The sequence below is a fragment of the Centrocercus urophasianus genome, unplaced genomic scaffold (genome assembly GCF_019232065.1).
Source record: "Centrocercus urophasianus isolate 14NV4802_14NV808 unplaced genomic scaffold, USGS_Curo_1.0 seq_13, whole genome shotgun sequence".
Lineage (NCBI taxonomy): Eukaryota > Metazoa > Chordata > Aves > Galliformes > Phasianidae > Centrocercus > Centrocercus urophasianus.
In genome coordinates this window covers 51,665,159-51,687,076 of record NW_024884475.1, presented here as the reverse complement: position 1 = coordinate 51,687,076, position 21,918 = coordinate 51,665,159, and the positions used below count along the sequence as shown (strand labels likewise).

Here is a 21,918-nt window from a genome sequence, read left to right as displayed (position 1 = left end):
AGGAACAGCAGCCCTTCTCTTCACACACAGCTTGGTTGAGTAGGGGCAAGGTCATGTCACTGCTCTTCAGGAGCATCAGCTGTCACCAAGGATGGGAGCTGGTCCCTTGTTTTGCCCTTTTCTAAATGCTCTGAAAGAGTGTTTGCTGTTACAAATCCTGGAATACATAAAATGTTCTCTCCTGTCAGCCACCAGCTGTTTTACGGCTCTGAAAAGACAACTGGCCAGACATTTGAGCCTCAGGCTGTGGTCCTAAGCCTGGCAACTTAGCTTTTGAGGCACCAAAAAAGACAGAGTTTGTAGTAACTGCCAGTGTTATTTTCTCTACTTTCCTGTACACAATCCCGAAAGATATTCCTCAGTTCATTTAGTTAAATTCAGAAGATTTAAATGCAAGCTATGGGGTGGGGTGGGAAGGAATCAGTTGTGTCAATCTATAAAACCAAGCCTCAAGGTAGCACACACTCAATCTTGGGCCTTCGGAGTGTCACTACATAAATATTTAATACCCTTTTAAAGCAGCTGATTTAACATGTGAAGTCGACTTAACACTTCCTTCTGCTTCAGTCTCCTCTTGCCCAAACATATTTAAATAAAACAATGTTCTTTGCGGCCTCTGCAACTGTAATTCCATGTCTCCCGGGGGCGTGAGTTTGAGGTGAAGAATGGAGACCAGAGGCCCTTCTGGGACCAGGATTAGCTTTAATCTTGAGGTGATTCTTACAATTGTAGGACTCTGTGTTCTGGGGAATGTGAGCTAATGGAACGTTTCTGATGGGACCCTTTATTTTTCCATGAAATACTACCAATGCAAAACAGATTGACCTTGGAGCCCACAGGAGTCAACTTGATGAAGAGCTTAGTTGGAGCTGGAGTGACAATTGGAAGCCAAATGAATCATATCAAGTGTGACCATTACAGGCCTGAAAATGATTCTTAATTAACCACTGATCCTCTGTGGTAACAAGTTTCCAAAATCAGTGAATCCATAAGGGAACCAGCGAAAACGTGCAAGTGGCAATTTACCTAATCTAATAGCTCTGCTGTGCTGCCTCTGACAATGCTTTATTTTTATTTTAGTTTGTCTTGCTTCGTGCTGCTTGTTGGAGGAGTTCCTCAGGATTCTACTGGGTTTGGTAGAACCATTTAGAGGACAGTTTTGCCTAACTCACTTGGCAGGAAATCTGAACTTGTGCAGGTCCTTAGCCCAGACATTTATTGTGCCATTCCACTTATTTTTTCCCCCCATTGTTTCTATCTGAATTGCAATACTTCTTTATTTTTTAAAAGGTGGCATGAGTGGCCTTTAACACTGACCAAACAAGTGGTTATTTCTCACCCAGAGCACTAATTCCATCATAGCATTGGCTGTTAGTTGTGAACGATAACTTGCATTTCAAGTATTTTGAGGTGAAAGTCATTCATTCTTCTGTACTCTTTAACAGGCATGTCCAGGCATCCTCCAGCTCCTGATATCCCCACCTTCTATCCCTTGTCTCCAGGGGGGGTTGGACAGATAACACCACCTCTTGGCTGGTAAGATCTTTTAGCTTCTTTTCAGACAAGGTGCATGTTTGTACCATCCGCTGGTGTTGAGTCAATTGCAGCATTAAAAAATAAGAATGTCATTGCAGTAAGAAATAACTATGTTATTTGAGTTTAAAAGATCAAAAAATGTTGATCTTTGAAATGAATTGAATCTGGTTTTTGAACATGTACAGAAATTGAAGTGTGTACATTTCACTTTGAAGTCTTATGGCTCGGATTTGTGGCTCTTGGCATTTGGAAAGATAGCAGAAAACAGTTCTCAAGGAATTAAATGTAAATTTTTAATAAACAAAATTGCAATTACAGGAGGGAGGGGAGGTAAGAGAGAACTTTGAAGTGTGTGTGGTGGGGGGAATCTTGAAACTGCGCCAAAATGGAGAACAAACTTTTGTAATCTGCTGCTTCTTACAGTTTCTGTATGGAGAGAAGCCTCAGTTATTAGGAGACTTTGCTCTTCTTGCTAATATTAGCACTCGTAAGATCTTTCTGTGCCATTCAGAGTGTCATCTTCCTTTTGGAGGAAACACATGGTACTTTCAGAATGTAATCTATTTGGCAAGATGCTTCATGTCTGCTTGGAGTAGATACATACTCCTCAGTTCTCTCAGAGCAGGGAATAAGTAAACAAAGCAACAGTTTCAGTGCTTTAGAGTCCTTATCTTGACTAATCTGTGCCCACACAACGAGAGACATAGATGTTCTTCATGTGTCTGTGTATGAGAGGAAAACATAATCCAGATGACAGCAGGCAGGGAAAGTAGAGACTATAAGATGGTTAAGCGCTGTGTTGCTGCCAAATCTTGCAGGAAGTGCCACATGCCTTTTTGGAGCAAATTGTTATCAGATACAAAACTAAAATATGGAAGCATCTGACTCCCCATTCATTGCTGCTAGGCTGACTCACCACCTCCACCACCAGCAGGCAGTTCCTGGCATTCATTTTCCAGATGTGGTCCATCATTTCTTTTGAATGGTTTCATGATGCAGAGGTTGGCAGGGAGGGGAGTGGCTTAACTGGAATGAGAAAGAAGAGGAGAGACAAGCTGTGATTTTACAAGGTTTGGGAGTGTGTTCAGCAGTGCTCATTGACAACTGGACGTATCTGGCCATCCCTTATGCACCATGGCTTCCAGCTACCTCATGTGTGGAAGTGCAGCTGAGACTTCCTCCACTCCTTAAGCATTCCTGATTTCCAGTAATTTAGTCCAAGTATGAAACCGATATCCTGAACCCTACAAAGGCCGCTATCCATTTCTTTTCTCTCCACTTCTGGAAAGCTGATCTACCAGTGAGTAGCTCTTGGAACAGGATTGGCATGTGTGGTGATCTTGTTGGGCTGGTTCAGGTACTGGGGCTGAACTTGGTAAGGCTGAACTTTAAGTAGTCAGGGTGTACTTGTGTTGCTATTGGGCTTTTTGACATAGCAAGTATAGTTTCTTAGAAGAACTGGTCACTTGTTCCTCACTACAGAATACACAAATGAAGAAAGTCTTAAGATATCACAGACTTACGAAACTATTCAAAAGGTTTTCTAGGTTGGTAATTCATACTTTAGTGTTCTTGCACTGAACTACATTGGGAATATTTGGAACAAAATACCTCTTTTGTAAGAGCTAGTTAACCAAGTCTGATTGCAATGTTTCTAAAACTAGGTGCAAGGGGGTATGCATGTGTGTTTTGGAGGAGGAAGATTGGTTGTTTTGCTTTCCTCTCCAGTAGAAACCTGGACTGGGAATCTTTCATTAGCTAAGGAGAAGGTCCTAAGTATTCAAAGCTAATAAACACCTGAACACAGCAGAACTCTGGAAAATTTTGCCTGTTTTTGTTTCACCCTGAGTTCCCATCAAGTGCTTACAACTCTAGAGTTACTACTGAGTACCGTATCATATGATTGATGGGTTCCTTTCTTCTGTGACATCAGGCAAGGTCAGCCTGTATATCCCATCTCGAGTGGATTCAGGCAGCCCTACCCATCCTCACTCTCAGTCGACCCTTCCATGTCCAGGTAGGTGTAGGAGGTGAATGACTGACTGGGGAGTAACTGCTGGCATTAGAGGGCAAGTTGCTCTTCTGCTTGCATCTTGGTCTGCCTTTGCTTGCTTTTCAGTCAGCTAAAACTTTATGCATACATTTTTATTTAACGTATTTGTGTATATAACAGTTTGCCTGGATCCCACACTGGTTTTATTCAGCATTTTCTTGTCAGTTTCTGAAGTATCACAATTAGGAGCACCAGTAAATTGTCAGCAATTAATTGATCTGTTTCATCTGAAATGAGTCATTGGTTCCTTTCTAGATGTAATATATAACGTGCATACTTTGGTTTTACTCATACAAGTACGAAGCCAGGTGGATTGTTACTCTCATTCTGTAGTTTTATTTTCAAGGTTGTTGGTTATTAGTCTTGAATCATTTAGGTATCACTCCACAAAGAAACTTGCTCAGAAATAGATATTTCATAGCCCAATGCCATTAATGGCAGGGGATGCCAACACAGTGTGTTTGTGCTGGTGTGTGACTCAGGCACTGTGTCTTTATGTTAAGCGCAAGCAAGCAATGCTAACTGAGACTTGGCCATGACACACTCCAGTCCTCCTCTTCTCTGCTTTTGCACTCTGAAGACAGCTTCTGCATCCTGTGCTTGGTGTACACAAGGTTGCAATATACCATTCTTGTTTCTTTTGTGTGACCTGTAGAAGACACATCCTCTTGCACGGGGAAGTAAGACAGGCCACTTGATACGTGGTAGGTCCTCTTGCCTCTGTCTATGTGGCTGTCCCTTCATTTCTTTGCAGTGGAATGACAAGCATGCGCCCGCCAGGTGATTGGGAGGAAAAGCCACTCTTTCTCTGTAATAAAATTGCCTGATTTGGTTACAGGGCTTTATATTTGCTTTATTTTGATGAAGTGGAGGAAGAGACCAAAGGGACTAGAGAAAAGAGAGGCTGAATGCCATTCCTTAACCAGCACTCATTCAGCAAAGCTTTAGCGCATGAGCTTGCTTGTGATGTTACTGGGGCATTCCACCAATCCAAAGGCTAGCATGTAGATTTTTGTGTGACCTTGGGCTTGCAGAGCTTAGCACCCTGGAGGTCTGTCTCAGCCATCCTTGAGGAGGAACTGGGATAGCAGGGTGGGATGATGGAGTTAGTGATGCTGTTTTGTTTTCTGTTTTCCTTGTACAGGTAGAAGGAAGGTTAATTTAGGACACAAATCTTTCTTTCTCTCTCTTTCTTTTTTTTTTTTTTTTTTTATTTTTTCTTCCAGAAAGTAGGAATTTTTCATCAATATTAGTTTGTGAAGAAGACAGTGAGTTTAGGTGAAGTGATGCTAAAATCTTTTAGTTTAAGTACTTTGCAAAGCAAGAGATTCTTTACAAACCTATCAGGGACTTCTTGAAAAGACTTATTCTTTTATTTTATTTGTTTCTGCATGGCAGTACCCTCTTTTGCATTGTCTGGTGGTGGATATTCTACAGGTTTTTATATCTTGGTGTGAAAATACAGTTTTTGGTTAAAAAAAGTGTATTTTTGTTGCTAATCAGTGCAACAGTACAGCCATTAAATGTTTCTGGTGTGCATTGATAAAACTACTTGCCCGAAAGGTAATAAAATAACTTCTTTAAAACCAAAATGGTGACTTTTTTTTTTTTTTTCCTTGAATAAACTGGGTACAATGCACAGATCTCAGCCCGATATTTTTCATGCAGTCTTAAGGAATTGTCTTTCCATTGCAAGTTCTGTAGTGTTCGCATTCTTGGGCATCCCACTGCTGTCATATTTGTTTGATGCCTATCTTCAGTAGGGTTACAGACCTTCCTTTGTTTTCTCTTCTAGGTTTTCACATCACATGATTCCTGGTCCTCCAGGCCCTCACACAACTGGAATCCCTCACCCAGCTATTGTAACACCTCAAGTGAAACAAGAACATCCGCACAACGACAGTGAGCTAATGCATGTGTGAGTCTGCCTTTCTGTGCTAGCCCTTTATCTATAAATGCCAGAAAACTAACCCTATCTGAAGAAGAGTCAAGGTTAAAACAAAACAGCAACAAAAAAAAGCAGCAAGCACCTTACATGGCCTCTCTGAATATTAACTTTTCTCCTATATCTAGGAGAGTTAGCCTAGATGACCTTTAAAGGTTCCTTCCAACTCAAACAATTCTGTGATTCTAACATCAAAAAGAGATGAGGGTTACTGTTTTAGAAAAGTAATGATGCCATTTGTCATTCCAATCCAGCGCTCCTAAGCTATCAGTGGCAATCATTTTGATTGCAGTATAATTGTGGATCTGTCTACATGAGGTTGGTGCCTGAGTATGAATTCACAAGCTTTTTCTGGGAACAGTTTTAACTGCGAAATCTACTAGTAGAAAGCAGCATTTTTGCTTTCTTCTTCAAGGTCTCAGAAAGAAGTGGGTGAGGAGTTATCCTCCTGCCTAAAACAGTGTCCTGCCAGGATAGCAGATGTAACCGTCAAAAAGAGAATTGAGATAGGTGATAAATTTGGAGCAGATTCACAGATCAAATGTTATTTGCTAGAGAATGTCAACTTGACATCTACCTGAGTTTAACGTTCAGTCAGTTCTCTAAAAAGACATGAAAGGGGGCGAGACATGACCACTGAAATCCAGATTCTTACCAGTTATTTGCTACTGTAACCACTGATTGGAAATTTCCATTGGGTTTGGGTTTTTTTTAGGCTGAAGGTAAATAGATGCTTTTTTTCCCTCTTTCCCCCTTCCCCCACCACGTTTTAGGAAGCCTCAGCACGAACAGAGAAAAGAACAAGAGCCAAAAAGACCTCATATTAAGAAACCTCTGAATGCTTTCATGTTGTACATGAAAGAAATGAGAGCGAACGTTGTAGCAGAGTGTACTCTGAAAGAAAGCGCAGCTATCAACCAGATTCTTGGCAGAAGGGTATGTACAGAAGGGTGTGTGTGCGCTCACGGGTGCTGCTAATTTGTGTGTTTCCCTTTAGTGAGTGTGATGGCTCGCTTTCTGCTTGAGGTGCTAACTAATGTGCAACTATCAAATTAGCTGTAGAAGATAAAACAGGTGACTAAAAATAAAAGCAGTGACTTGATTTTTTTTTCTTTTCTTTGGAGTTAGTCTCATCATCCAATTGATGTCTGTTCCATTCGTGTCACATGTCACCTCAGGCGAGCACCTCAGGCGAGAAATACTCTCATCCACACGTGGAAGGAACACTCAGATCACCTTCTAGGTCCTCCTTTAGGTTGGCATCCATCAGGAGGGGCTCATTCAAAGATAAGTGCTGAATGCCAACAGAGATAGAAGTGAAAAATGAATGCGGTGCAGGTCTGGCTGTGAAAGCATGGAGACTGGGAGGGACCTGAGGAAGTCATTCAGTCCCACACGTGCTCTACAAGCACTGGTTTCCTCAGCTTTCTCAGGGACTTCTCAGAGTCTCAGGGACTCAGATGTTGACTGAAGTCACCAGCCGAATACTGATGGTCACAGCACATGTCCCAGAGTCTCTCAGTAGCCTTGCTGAGAGCCATTTGCTTTTGTGGCACTGTAGGCTTGTTTTCTCCTATCCATGCGCTGAAAAATGAAGGCCAACCCACAATTACAAACTTGATGCTCAGTGTAAGTATTGTTAAGTATTACATAGTGTTGAGTATTGTTCTTCCAAAGGGAATGCAGCATAGATAATCACCCATTTTAGCACCAAAATTTTAAAAACCAAAAATTTAAAAAGAGACAACATTTGTAATAGCAAGTATGGATTCTTCAAATTGCCTTGCTCAGTGAATGCTTTTTTTTGACCACTTGTTAGGTCAGTATCAAGAGGCTCTAAAACTCCCTGGAAGCCCTGTGATTTTAAGTGGGAAGTCAGAACACAATTTTAGCCCTCTGAAGATTTTTTTCTCCCTCTCAAACAATGCAAAAATTTCTTGTTACTTATCCTGGTTCCTTTGGTTCTTCTTTCTCTCTGATGTTTTTGTTGCTTCTTCTTAAATGACATCTCAATGCTTATATCTTCCATTCTTGCATGCAGCTCCCTATGATTGTATTTTCATTCTCAATCTCTTAGTGATTCGTCTTAGTTGCTGAGTATGTCTTGGCCTGAATGATGGCAGTGGCCTATGTGTCTCCATTTTGCTAATGAATCAAACCTCACTGCTCTGCTCAATGCTTTTTCCATTGCTTTGACTTCTGTTTCCGTAAAAGTACTTCAGGTTCTGTGGTACAAATGTACTTCTTATCCCGTATAATTGCTTGGAGATTAATTATTGTCAAACGTTTTGTTTTCAGTCATCCTCTTCCCTGTTCTCTGTACTCCGTGCCACTTTGGAACAGGAGCCTCTGTTCTCAGGAGCTGACACCTTGCGTGCTGCTGAGCCCTCTGATGCCATCAATTAGTCAGAAAGTCCAACGTAGGAAATCCTCATCTTTAAACAAGGAGAGCTTCTTTCTCTCCTCCCACCCCTATGCCTCTGGTTCTAGGTCTTAGCTCAGCACTTCTTCACACCCAGCAATGGTCAAAGCATAAAACACTCTCAGTGAAATGGTGGCCTTACGCGCCTTCCAGGTCTGCAGTATGGAAGGATGCCAACTTCTAAGAAAAAGCCTTCTAACCCAGAGCTTTCTCTGTGTGTTTTGGAATCCCAGTTTTGCTCTTCCTCAGCTCAGAGGGTTTTAAATGTAGGCACTGAAGCCAGAAAGAAATGAAAGACTATCAGCATTGCCATACAAGGAGCAGTTTTGTAACTCTAAGAACAAGTGACACTAGAAAATGGAGAAGAATGGGCCAGGCAGCTACAGAAAAACTCCATATAACCTGTAAAAACTTCCAACAATGTGCTGAGTGGAAAATTAAGTTTCCATTCTTAGACATTTTACCTTTACATTTCTGGTAAGGCAGCTGTTCTCTGTCTGTCCTCTTGGTACCAGCGAACTATATCTGTAGAAAAAGAGGGTGTCACCTTATCTTATTTTCTTGAGGTTTTTCACTTCATTCACACTGAACCAGAAATGTTCCACCTGTCACAGAGGCAGTCTGACCCTTCTTGTCCCATACTGAAATTTGGCTGCCTCAGTTGCTTGTGTGGAATTTGTTTCACAGTTGTAACTGGGCTTTTGTTGCATTACCTGATGTTGACTGCTTAGACACAAGTGAAAAATGCTCAGAACCTTCCAGTTTTGGAATGCATGTGTGGAGTATGAGAGCTGCAAATAGGCTGAGCTGCTCTGCTCTCAGTAACACATCGAACTTGCCAAGTCAAGGCAGACCAGCCCTGTAGTTCACATCTTCTGACATATAACAAAACGGTATTGAAAATCAGATGTGATTGGACCTGAAATCGTGATTCTGTAAATTATTCTTGCATGAGTGCCTCGCTGATTTCATGTCTGTGTTTTTAGTATCTTTCTTTTTATAATGCATCCTGCATCACTATCGCTGTCTGTCCCAGTGCACGTCGTCGATGTCAAACAAGACACTGAAAGCTGCAGCAGTGAACCTGCTTCTAACTAAAACTCCCTTTGTCTTTTTGGCTCAGGTCTATTATAGATGTTTCAACAGCTACAAAGTGATTAGGTACCATGGTGCCTTTTCCCCTGTGCAGGGTTTCAGTTTAGTTTGTTGTTTTTTAAATTAGGTAAAAAGAGCAGGAAATTTATCCTTTATTGGCCACAGAGGTCAACTTGTCATTTGGAATACTACAGTTCTGTGGGGTTTGTTTCTTAGAAACTTTTAGCAGTTGCCATTTTCTCCTGTTACAACCACAAGAAAGTGGAAGGCGGGTACCTTGGAGCTCGATGTGGAGAAGTTGATCTTGGAACAGGAGCCTGTTGATGCTTTGAGAGTGTGACAATGAAGACCTGCATGCAGCTGCTTCAAAGCAAGACAGCAAACCCTTCTGTGCTGGGTAGCTCAGTGCCCTTTAAAAGCAGCACGAACCTGCTGGTTTTTGTCAAGAACTAGAATATTTTTTGCTTTTGTGTGTGCCTGTGTCATGTTGGGAGAACATGGTTCTTTGAACGGATTATATGGTTAGCCCTGTTTCCATAAGTGATTTTTGTCTTGCTCAAGGCAGTTGGCAGTTACAGAGTTGACAAATGCCTGAAAGTTGTTTAATAAACATGGGTGCTTGGAACTGCTAATGAATTTCATTTTTGCAATGGAGAAGGACCAAATCAAAGTCACAAAAATACTTGTTCGTGTCATCTGTTGCTTAGGTATGAGTTATTTCCTGGTCTAATGCTGTGTTTATTTGGCTTACAGTGGCATGCTCTCTCTCGTGAAGAACAAGCAAAATATTATGAACTAGCTCGTAAAGAAAGGCAGCTACACATGCAGCTTTATCCAGGCTGGTCTGCAAGAGACAACTACGTAAGTCGCTTTCTTGAAGGTTGTTTTCAAAGTAACTTCCTTCTTTTTCTTTTTTGACATGTAACTCGTGGAAAGCTCTGATAAGAAGGGATGGTGGGCAAACATAAGCCTGGTATTTGTTTGCACTTCATACATCTAGAGATTCGGAGATGTTGTTGTTGTTGAGATGCATCTTACGATGGTCACTATTTTTGAGGGGAAAACTTAACACAGAAAGTTCTTCTAAGCAATCTGAAAGCTGAACTTTCCATAATGTCATGTGATTACTTTATATCCAGAAATCTTCTGAGCTAAAAAAAAAGGGGCACCTCCCTTTCAGGAGAACAAAAGCCAGGGGAATTGCTGCACGGTGAACTTTAGTTGAAAGTAATTCAGGATGGTCCATGCCTGAAATAAAGCCTGGAAGACCTGTATAAATAAACCTTACAATAGATTTTGCTTTTATACAATTCAGAAAAGCTAAAAAATTTAACAAAGTTTTTTTTTAACACTCATTTTTTATAATTAAATATCAAACAAGCACTACTGTCACACTGCATTGACTCACACTACACAACTACACAATTGTTCTCCCTATGAGCAGTCAGGGGAGTTGTGTGTTACATAGTTCAAAAGCCACAGTCCTTAGAGACTGACCCCAGCCCGAGATCTTGGCTCCTTTCTGTCCCCTATCAACTGGACATTTACTGTGATAGGAAGTGCACATGCTGTATCTGGCTTAGTTTCCCATCTGTATTGGGTGGACAATAGCATTTTCTGTTTCAGTGATGTCTTCTGGATGTTGAAGATTTTGAGGCACCTGAATGCAGCATTAACAGGGACTGCAGAAGTACCCAACGTTTCCAATGCAGCACAGTAACTGCTCAGCTTAGATGAAGTTTTTTGTTGTAAGCCTGAGTCTCTAAGGGAGATTTTTGGCATGGAAAGTATTGACACAGAAACTGTGTGATCATCTGTGAAGCAAAAGCCTTGGTCTTGCTCACATCCATGCCCAGTTCTGTAAGCACAGATGTTGCTGTAAGCACTGGCAGCCTGTTTCTGTCTGTTCTATAGTCTTTTTTCCTAGCACATGAGCTGTCATGACCGTATGCAGGTGGGGTTTATTTCAAGTAACCAAGACCATGTCAACAGATCTGTTTTGAAATGCACCTGGGAACAAACACAGCCTTGCTGAAACGTCTCTGCAGCAAGGGGACTTCAGTTGTCTTGAAATTACTTGCTGGAAAATCAGAGTACTTCACAGCGGTGCCAGCTCACTCTTTACTTGCCCTCAGCTTTCCCTGTGGTGGTTGGCCTTTAAAGTGCCAGAAAGGTACTTTTTGGTAGCTTACATTTACCTAGGGAACAGTGACTGTCCTGTGATGGTCAGGCATATTGGCTTCACGAACCCAATGTATTTTGCCACAGCACACACCACATGCACGTACAGCATGAGCAGTGGGCCTGCTGTTTCTTACACACACTGACAGACATTTTGAGGGTATAAGATGGCACACAAGAATTCTCTCTTTGATGTGCTTCCTACTTATATCCTGTGTAGCAGTGCAGCTCTGACGTGCTCCAGTCCTATATATTACAGCTAGCGTTCCTCCCGCAGCCCTCTCTGCCTCTCCAGAAATGCCAGCACTTGTTGCAGCAGTGGTGAGAAGGCGATCAGAGTTGATCGCAGTTTGTCACTGAATCCTTTTGGGGTCTAAGTCATCATAATTTTCCTTCATTTTTGCCAACTTGCAGTCAAAAATGACACTATTGATTTAGCAGAGAGATTGTTGCAGTATTTTCAAAGTTAAAAGTGACTTGGGGATGACTTATGTTGTCAATTTTTGGGTACTTATTAATGTTTTTTATTACTGACATCCAACGTAGTCCCTCCACGTGTCACAAGCTACTTCTTTTGGGAATGCTGACAATTAGCTTTCAGCTCAGCCTTTTCCTTTTGTCCTTTAAATTCTGATATCGTAGATGGATCTCAAATCAGCTCTCAGGACATTTCAGTATGCAGTACAGTGAAAAAGCATTGTCCGGGTGCTTACATGATAAAGCACGTTGCTTTGAATTTGCCTGAGCTCCACAAATCTGCTTTGTGATTCCTTGCTGTGGTTCTGTCTTTGGGAGCTCATTCACAAGGTGTTGCCCAGTCCAGCTGCCAGCCTCAGGAGCTCCTCTGGTGGGGAGGACATGGGGGGACAGCAAGTTACACTCCCACACACTGCCTCTGCAGCAAGGTTTGCCAGAGCTCATCTGCTAGAGCCTCTCCTGCAGCCTGAATGCTTTCTTAAAATATATGTGGATATGACTTTTCATTTTTTCTTTCTTTTCTTTTCCATTCTGTGTTTCTCTCTCTTCTTTTTTACTTTTCATTTCTTCTCCTTTTTTCTTTTTTTTCTTTTCCTTTTCTTTTTCTTTTCTCCTTTTGCCTTCCCTTCCCTTCCATTCCCTTCCCTTCTCTTAGTTCTCTTTTCTTTTCTCTTTCCTCTTTTTCTCTTTTCTCTCCTTCTCCATCTCCTTCTCCTTCTTTCCATTTCCCTTTCCCTACCCTAACCCTTTCTCCCCTTCCTTTTCCCCTTTCCTTTCCTCTTCGCCTGCCCTTTTTCCTGCCTTTTTTTTTTCCCCCTTTTCCCTTCTCCCTTTTCTCTTCCCTTTCCTTCTCTTTTCCCTCAGTAAAAAGCTGCGACTGAGAAGACTGCAAATACAGAGCAATAAGGAGAAGTCATGTGGAAGAATGTCAGGGTGGCAATTAGGGCAATACAGGATGACTGAGGTTTAAAATTGTGGGTCTGAGCTGATCCTTTGTTCTCTGACAGCCCATGCGACCCAGGCACTCTGGCCTTTTTGATAGCCGGGGGCGTGAGGGAAGGCTGATTCTGTGTGTGGGTTGGCACGATGGCTGTGCTGACACACTGGTGCCAGTGTGGTGGCCAAGACAGACAGCTGCCTGGCGGCCATTCCTGTCCTGCCCTCACTCACGCTGAGGGCTCTCACTGCACACCAGCCTGTTATTTGTGTGGGACACTCCTCACTGCAGGCATGGCCATACAAGACTTGGCTTTTGTTAAGATACAGGCATTATCAGAACGGTTGTAGTTGGCTGGTTTGCACCCTGGGGGCAAGTTGTGGTTGTCCTAGGTATTTTCAGCACCCTGTCTGCTGTTGCCATGTATTACAGTGTGAGTATATGTATGTGTGAAGAACTCTTGTAAGACTCATAAATTAGGATATCAGCATATGTGTCATCAGTTTATTAAGCATGAGAAGTCTTTTAGATGCTTGCGGCTGCCAGTGTTAGTTGAAGAGGTGCCAGAAATTGTAACTCCGTTTAGATACAAAAATGTGTATTGCTCGTGTGCGTATTTCTCCTTAGGTACTGGGAGCAACGCCCTCATTACCACTGAAACAGTGAAAGGTTTAGCTACCCCCAAAACAATTGTGTTTTTTTCCTAACTGCTTTCTCAGTGTCCAGATAGCTTTTCTTTCTATGGTGTGAGGCAAGGAGGGCAAAAATACGATGTTTGTATGTGATGGTGTGGTAACATCACCTGTTTTGCAGGGGAAGAAAAAGAAGAGGAAGAGAGAAAAGTTGCAGGAATCAGCATCAGGTAGGCCATGTCCAGCTCTTACTTAGTACTTACATCACCTGTATTTCAGAAACCAAGGCTCACACTATTTAATTTTTACACACTGCTCTCTAACGCTTGCTTCTGATCTTCTTTAAAAGTTACTTCACTTTGAATGTGAGCTTGTAAAAATGCACACAGAACGTGTTTCCTTTCCTTTACGCCTTTCCTGACTACACAACATCTGTGTCTGAAGTTACTCATTGCTGCAATTGCTGTCGTGCTTTACTTTACCTTTGCTTTTCTCCCCAGTCAGTGTTGCATCATCCTTAGACTCAACCTCTCAAATGTCGCGTGGGATTACTGGACGCTGAAAAGTTCACACTGACCTTTTTGTAGCTACTTTAGTTTTTATCAACCATATTTTACGTTTCTGTGTACACTAACAGCTGCCTGGTAGGCTGGCTAAAAGCATCAGTGAGGTCTCCTCTTTGCCTTTAAAATACAGCAAGAGAAACTGTTTCCCCCAACAAAAATGGCTGGTATAAGAACCATGAAAAGAAAAACGAAAAAATAAAAACACACACCAAAAAAAAAAAAATGTTATGCTGTAGCAAACAAACTTATTTGGAATGTGCAAAAACTCTGTAACAGAAATTTGTTAAAGGAAAACAATCTTCTACAGGTACAGGCCCCAGAATGACAGCTGCCTACATCTGAAGCATGGTAAGAACATCTCTAAAGCTTTCCTGATAAAAGTGATTTGTAAAATGAGCTTTCTTATCAATTTTCTGCAATAATATGGATTTTGCAAAAATGGCAGAAGTATCATATCCCAAAGCTAATGTTACTTCAACTTCTGATGGTTTTTATACCGGCTATCAATAGATTATTATTAGGTGTTCACCATTTTACTTCTTAACCTCAGTATTTCCAAACTGACTGTACCTCACTGACTTGCTGAAGTCTGCCTTTGAAGCACAGGGTTGGGTTTATTAAGCAGTGCAAACCATCCCAGCCAGCAGAATGCTGCAGTTCCCAACACGTGGGCTAGAAGCTGGCTTTGGAGCGTGTTTTCTGTGCTGACACTGGCTGGCTGGGCACACCGTTCTTGTAATTTATTCACCTGTATACTAACAACATACCTGCTAAGAACATGGGACTGTGTTCCAGTTGTATCAAAAATGTCTCCCTTGATTGCACAGCGATATTTTGTCAGAGTGGGGTTCTTTTTGTTGTAGTTCCGGTGCGTGTTTTGTCTCTTCATATCACCTTCGAGGAGGGTGAAGGAAGTCGTTGTTACACATAGGTAACACAGCCAAGCTGGGCTGTGAGAGCACACAGAAAGATTCTTATTTCTCAGTGTTTGTGTTGGAAGGCTGGTTTTTGTCCTCCTGCCAGTGAGATATGTTTTCTAGTAGGAGTGGAGTTCATTTAAAATAATAGCGACTTCCACACAGCCTAATTAACCCACACTGCTCTTGGGAGATCCCTGAGAGTTCCAGGAGCCGTGCAAAAGTAACACTCTCTACACATCTGTATGTATTAGGAATGAAATGGGTTCTTCCTCTCCACTCCTCTGACTTGTCTGACCACCCAATCCCCTTGGCACCTGGAGCAGTCTGCAAAGTGGCCTCCTGCTGCCTCCCCCTCCGCTCTGACTTCCAGCCAGGGGAAGCCACGCTGGCTTTGCTCTGTGCAGAACGGCACCCAGCAGCCAGGCAGCACAGCTCAGGTTTCTTCTGTGCTTCAGCCTTGAGTTTACCATTGGTACTTCAGATTAGGTGCCCTGGACCGTGTTTGTTTTGAGTATTTTTTCCCTTCAATGTTAATGCAGTACCAATGAACATCACATGTATGATGGGCAATCATTTTAACATTGTGTTTGGGCATTTTTGTGTTGGCATATCTGAGTTAATGCGCAGAAACTAATTAGAATACCATTAAGTTTAGCATGACAGGTAAAATCTGAGAAATGTTTGGTTTCTTGGACACATTACAATTAAGGAATGGCTGCTTTGCCTACACTGAACTACTCTTACTAAAGTCTCTTTGCATTTTCTATAGTAGCACATTAGTAGAAATAGAAGATGAGAAATGTTCTGAGTATGTGGGCTTTATTTTCTTTAACTTCCACCCCCCTTCCTCCCTTCCGTTGAGCTCTGTAGTAGTGTGGAAACTGTTGTGATATCTGTGTGTCCTCACACAATGTACACAATGAAGTGTGAGAATAGCAGGCATCTTCTCCCACTGACTGGGAAGGTGCTGTGGGCTCCATATTTGCGTGCATCAGCGGCCTCACAAAAATTGGATGCTGAGTGAATGACTGTATGTCTCCACTGAGACATACAGATGTGCTCTAGCTGGAAGGAAAAGCACAGAATGAATTAGGGAACCTGAATCGGCCAGACTTCAAAGTAAACTTCTGAAGGTTAAGACTATTGCCCTTTGCAAGCCTAATCCAAGGAATGTTTTGCCCACAAGCATAATATTTTACCAGGCCCACAGCAGAGCTGTTGTAGTCTTCACTGGATGGAGATGATAAATTTGGGAATGCCTTCCAGTGAGCACAAAGAGCTCTTGGAGACAGGAAAACATGGGCTTCCTTACTCGTATGGCTGGTGTAAGGAAGAGGGGGAAGGAGGTGGGAGGTCTGGGAAGGAGACAAGCGTTCTGTTATCTGAGAAGAATCAGAAATGAGTAGGTGGCAAGACCAAAGAAAGAATCTCGAGATGCGGCACAAAGGAGATGAGCCAGAGCTGTAATTACGGTGACGTGAGAAGGATGAAATGGTGGGAGGGTTATGTGGTGGGATGTTCAGAGGGAAGTAACGGAAGAGACATGCAAACAGAAATGATTTAAGAGACTGTGAAAGTTTGGGTTGGGTTTTTTTTTTTTTTCGGCCCATGAACGCTACAGGATATAAGTGATTTTTAAGATAGACCTCCAATCAGCTTTTTGGCTTGCTTATCATTTGAGCAGTGAAATCAAGATGGTAGCATAAGTTGCTCCTCTTCTCAGAGTTGTACACAACAGCGAGCTCCTTACGGCTTCACTGCCATAGTTAGGATTTAACTGAGCTCCACTGTGCTCTCCAGCCTGCATTTGTGAAAGTGCTTTAATATTAGAGAGTTTTACGAATGCTGTGACCTGGTACTCTAGCCCTTGGTAACTTACCCTGGAATACTCCAAAGCATGTGGCCATTCTTGAAGAGCTGCAGAACTGTCCCCATTTGTCTTTGGTTCACACGGCCCAACACAATACTGTATATAGTGCTCAAAATAACTTGCATTTATTGAAGAAGTATCCCTTCTTACCTCCTTCTAAAGTCAACTGAGGGTAGCATAAGACCAACAATGGTAAAAATGAGTTTGGGAGAGGCCAGGAAGAAAGGAAAATGAAGAGAGCTAAGACAATGTAAAAACTGCCTGTTGAGTACCTTTTGGAAAGGTGGGGTGCTTTTTGTTTTAAACACCGCTTGTAAATAGGAGCAGTTCTATGTCAGAAGTGATGATTTCTGATTCCCTGCTTTGACCTTTGAGAAGAAAAACTGATACTGTAGCATCTCGTGGCTATTTATAAATCATTGAGGAAGTTGAAGGGTGCTAACAAAAATCCCCCTAATAAATAGTTAACTTTTACTGACTTGCAGTGTAGGGTAATTACAAAAAGCAACATCGTTTGACATGTGGCAGGATGCAATTGGGAAGTCCTCACAAGCTACATTATTTAACATTGTGTTTTGGCATATCTTCAAGGGCTAGTAAGAGCGATAGGGAAGTGTAACAGACATTTGAAAACCTGTGAGAAGTGTATATGTGGCTTGCAGAATGCAGTCACAATTAGCACTTAGATTGGTGAAGTTTTCAAAAAGAAGGTAACTTGGCTAATGTTGATTTAGAATCAGAAGCACTTAGAAGGATCAGATTAAGAATGTTTAATTTGAAACAATGAATAACCTGTAATATTTCAAATCTACTAGATGGAAATTAAAGCCTAAATTCTGTGCAGGAGAAAATTTGGATGGTGTTGTAAGAAGAAGTCTATGGTTGGTTTATCTTTCGCTTGCAACTTAGAAGCAAAAGAGTTAGGTTGTGAAAGAGTATAAAGTGGACTGATCTACAGCAAGCATATACTGTGGAAAAGAACCATCTGATGACTGCGGTCGTCGTTGACCATGAGCTTCTAGCCACTGGCCTAGATAAGAGATGCAGAGGGAACGTGGTACCTTGTTTTCTGAGGCATATGTTTAATAACATGGCTTGTCCAGTGCTCTTGAAATTCCTGCTAGTTGTTTTTTTCACTTCAAACTACTCCTGCTCCTATACATAGCCCTTTCCTGTTGGGAAACTTGACACAGCCTGGAGGGTCTGTGCAGAAGTCAGCGTTTGTGGTGATGGTGGTGCAGGGACTTGTCCTGGTTTGCTTTAAGATACACATGTGAAGATCCATGTTTCCCTGTTCCCTATTCTGCCTATAAATAGAATTCTTCAAAATAGGCAAGAGGTCAGGAAAGAAATGTTCCAAATGTGTCACCTTCTGTCACCTGAGAGAAAAGCAAAAAGGGCACCTCAACAGTAGGGCGTTCCCTTGTCCCAAGCAGGATTAACTGTGACTAACTACTACTGAAAGCAATTAGTTTGCTGCTTTCCCCTTCGGACTGTGTGACTACTACAGTATAGCATCTTACAGTAGTTAGAGTGACTGGTGCAGACATGGCCTCTTTGATGGCTAATGCTTCACGAAGCTTCTCCCAGCTTCAGAAAGTCACAAGAGGCATTTGGGCCACGTTGGCTATAATATATCTGTAATCACTGGAGGAATTTATAAAAAGGAAAACGAGAGTGAAAAACAAAGAACATTTGATGGGTTTAAATACTTAAATTATCAAAACAGTTACTAATTATCAAAACAGTTACTAACTACAGTTAACTTCAACCTTTTAGAAATTTTCAAAGACAAGGGGTATGGCCCTCACACAGGGCTGTATATATATCCCCTCCTGCAACTATTTTCAACCTAACGCTGATCCATCCAGAGCAAACAGGGAAAAGTCCGTTCTTTCAGGCTCAGTGACATCAAGAAAAACACCCAAAGGAAAGCTGCGTGCTGTTTGCGTGGCAGGTACAGAAGGGCACTGACACCTGCTGGGGGAGATGTGGCAGAGCATATGCAGTTTCCCCTTTTCCAGCCTGTGAAACACGGGTGGGGAGGGAGGGTATGAAGGCAGTTTTGGAGGCAGTCAGCAACTACAGGAGAGATAAGAGCAAGCCACCACAGTGGCCAAGCATGAGTTTCCTAAATAAAAAAGAGCAGAACGTTTTCAGACAGTTAACATAGACACCAGATTGACAAACCAAGAGAATATTGCAAGTACTTAAAAAGTTTAGTTTTTGCAACCATAGCGTTTAACAAGGTCAGCTACAGAGTCAGCGTTTCCAGTTTTAAACTGGCAAAGAGCAGAGGTGGGTAACTCAGCAGTGAATGCCCAGAGCCTGTTTGTTTTGTCCGTGTGAGCTGCAGATGCTGCTGTGAAGTCAGAGATTCTTGGAGTTTGAAGTCAGTCACGTTTGCAAGAAGTTAAACAGCAGTATCATTTCTCTTCTAAGGTGTTAGCAGTAGGAGGCTTGGGCTAGAAAGAAGGAATGGTATTGTTCTAACAGCCTTCCTGTGGGACAGGGTGGGGACAGGGAGTAGACTGCTGAGGCACCATTCTTCTCAGGCTGAAAACTGTAAGTTGGTAGATTCAGTGAACTTAGCACTGGCCCAAGGATTCTGAGGTCATGAGAAAACTGTGGAAGCAAAATATTTCATAAAGAAAGCTGTAAGATTTTGATCCAAATGAGCATTCTAATACTCATCTCTGTACTGTATTTTCCCTTTGTGGTGTACTTACGTGAAATAATTGAAAAATAGTGATTGATGTGTTATTACAACACTGTCAAAAGCCTTTGCCACTTGAGACTCTTTTTAGGTGTAATCTATCCTCCAACTCAACAGAATTGTATTCACATACAGTTTTGTCAATGCTCGTCTAGCAAGCTAGCAGTGTTATGTTTCTGTCAGCCTGACTTTCAGAACGTGATTGAATTGAGGAGATCTTTTGCTATATATGAGTGCAAAAACACCCATCCCAAAGATAAAAAACAAGAACAAACCTAAACCAAAGACTTGCTGATTTTGACACCATAAAAGTCACTGCTAGTAGAGCCAATCTTCAGTAGCATCAGTTCCTTAATCCTCCACTTTAAGACTTCTAATGCAAGTTATCTTTAAAATCTTTGATCCCTTACCCACTTGGTAAGACTGTACCATATAAAAAAGTTGAAAGTGTGCAAATTAGAAAGCTGTGCAGGGCTGGAAGCTCACAGCAGGACCAGCTGAAGCACTGCTGTCTGTCCAGATAAACATGAAACCACCAGCCAGTTAGACAAAATACATTTTAGTCCAGCCTTTCAGGACAGCAGCTTCCTGCCATAGTTTCCAGCATTTCTAGATGTTGGAAGCATGTGTGCAAGGGTGTCATTGGTACTGGTGTGTGGGCAGGGTTAGGTACAGATGAGCGAAATAGGAACCATCTCTCTGGGTGTTTCTGTTGCATGCATTGTTGATGCGTGGTTGGTGGGTTAAGGGAACTAAGGAGGCTCAGCTGAGCAGTGAGACATAACTTTTGAGGTTGCTTCCTCCTTGCAAATGTCAGATGCGGATTTCATCGTGAACATTTAGTTGCATCAGAATTAAACTCTGGACTTTTGGGAGCTCTCTCTCCTTCACCCCTGAGATACCTGAAATTGCATGAGGTAAAATGCTATTTCCAAAATAACTGTATATAATTAATTAGCTTTAAGGTGCGTGCATTTGCTTGTTATTAGGTGAGACTGAGTTTTGCTGACTAGTTGTTTTCTCCCCGTATGCATGCCTTTCGAGATGCACGGCAGGAGGCTTGTGTCTTTTCGGACCACTATAGATTTTTTGCTGAGAAGATGTAATTGCATCAAAGGGAACTTGATGTGTTCGAGTTCTGCAGTGGTCTCTGTGCACAGCTGTCTTACCCTGGCAGTGCTGCCCTATGGGGGTGTGACTGTAGAAGTCAGTAACACTCAAGAAGATGTTCTGCTTACATCTCTTGCCTTTGGTTGTATAAAAGAGACTATTTAAATGATTCTACCCATACATTTGCAGATTTAAATATTGAGACTATCTTTCCTGTACAGTATAAAGTGTAATCTATGTTTAATGGCAGCAGAAAAGGTGATCTACAAAGGAAACCCTAAATACATTATTTTAAAAAAAAATTCTCACTTACAGATTAAAACTGCAGTAACAATTTCAGCGCCCCTAGAACAGATGGATCTCTCTTCCCAGCTCTCAGTCTATAAAATAAACAAGGTGTGGAGGTTTTTTCTAAAAACAAACAAACCAAAACAAAACAGAAACCACTGGCACCAAGTCCTGACTAAATGTCTTTCCCTTTTCTTGGCACTTTAACATTTACGATTTTATCATTATTTTAGAGAAAAATTAGATGTGAGTTCATTCAATTTCTTCAGACAGCAGAAGGGCTTTGTCTTAATCTTCTGAGTATTATAAAGATACAGAAGGGCACAAGCCTATTTTTTCCTCCCTTGCAGGTCACTTTTAGTATATCTACAGATCATTTTTTGTATATCTTCTTTAAGAAGCTGCTGGAGATTGCTGTCTAGAGGTAATCTGTTTTTTATTACACAGAACCTGCCCCCCAACAGGAAAAACATGTCGGGAGCCTTCTAGAATGAGATTGTAGCTCAGTGATAGAGCTTCTAGTTTCACACTGCCTACACAGGGGGCCTTTGATAAGAGCCACACCTGCTTTGGCATTGCTGAGTTCAGCTGAACAAAGCGGGAGCTACAGAACACCTGGGTGTCCCTGGTGCCATACCAGCCTGCTCAGGAGAGCTCTCAGACCAACTGAAGGGGGATCTGTTACAGCTCTTCCCTTAGCTACTTCTGTGCATCTGAAACACAAGTGCGCATTTTGTAGCTGGACTCCTGCTCACAGTTACCAGCAATGGGCTGAAGCTACAATAGCAAGAATCCTTGCCCCCAGTAACAACTGAACAGAAAACGTTACCAATGACATAGCCTCAACGTGGCAGAATCTGTTGCAGTTTTAAAGTACAATTTTTTCTAATTTCTTCGGCAACAAAGGCAGCTTAAAAAAATGCCTCTGGTGCTTGCTGGCACCCAGCTCTCGCAGAGGGCTTTTTCCTCTCTCCCGTAGGTCTCCAGCCATGTGCTACAATAGCCTGCGGGACCCTGAAGCAAATCGGATTACTAAAACAACTGGGGTTTTGCTGGGAGGTGTTTTTTTGTTTAGAAACAACAAAGGTTGTGGAGTGTTTGTTTTTGTTTGCCCAGAACATTTCAAGGCTCTGGTTTAGGCTAACCTCACAAACCATGGCCCAGCTGGGC

General features: G+C 42.0%; 1 protein-coding gene across 2 annotated transcripts in view; it reads left to right on the top strand.

Moving 5' to 3' along the window:
- Positions 1-21,918, top strand: part of LEF1 (lymphoid enhancer binding factor 1) — a 53,816-nt gene that overhangs the window by 27,062 nt on the left and 4,836 nt on the right. The window contains exons 5-10 of one of the 2 annotated variants that reach the window (XM_042812052.1): positions 1,446-1,536; positions 3,470-3,553; positions 5,385-5,507; positions 6,308-6,470; positions 9,805-9,912; positions 13,460-13,508. In XM_042812052.1, the coding sequence (XP_042667986.1) occupies positions 1,446-1,536; positions 3,470-3,553; positions 5,385-5,507; positions 6,308-6,470; positions 9,805-9,912; positions 13,460-13,508 (618 nt within the window). The remainder of the gene's footprint in view (positions 1-1,445; positions 1,537-3,469; positions 3,554-5,384; positions 5,508-6,307; positions 6,471-9,804; positions 9,913-13,459; positions 13,509-21,918) is intronic. The other variant, XM_042812053.1, reaches the window with a different exon arrangement.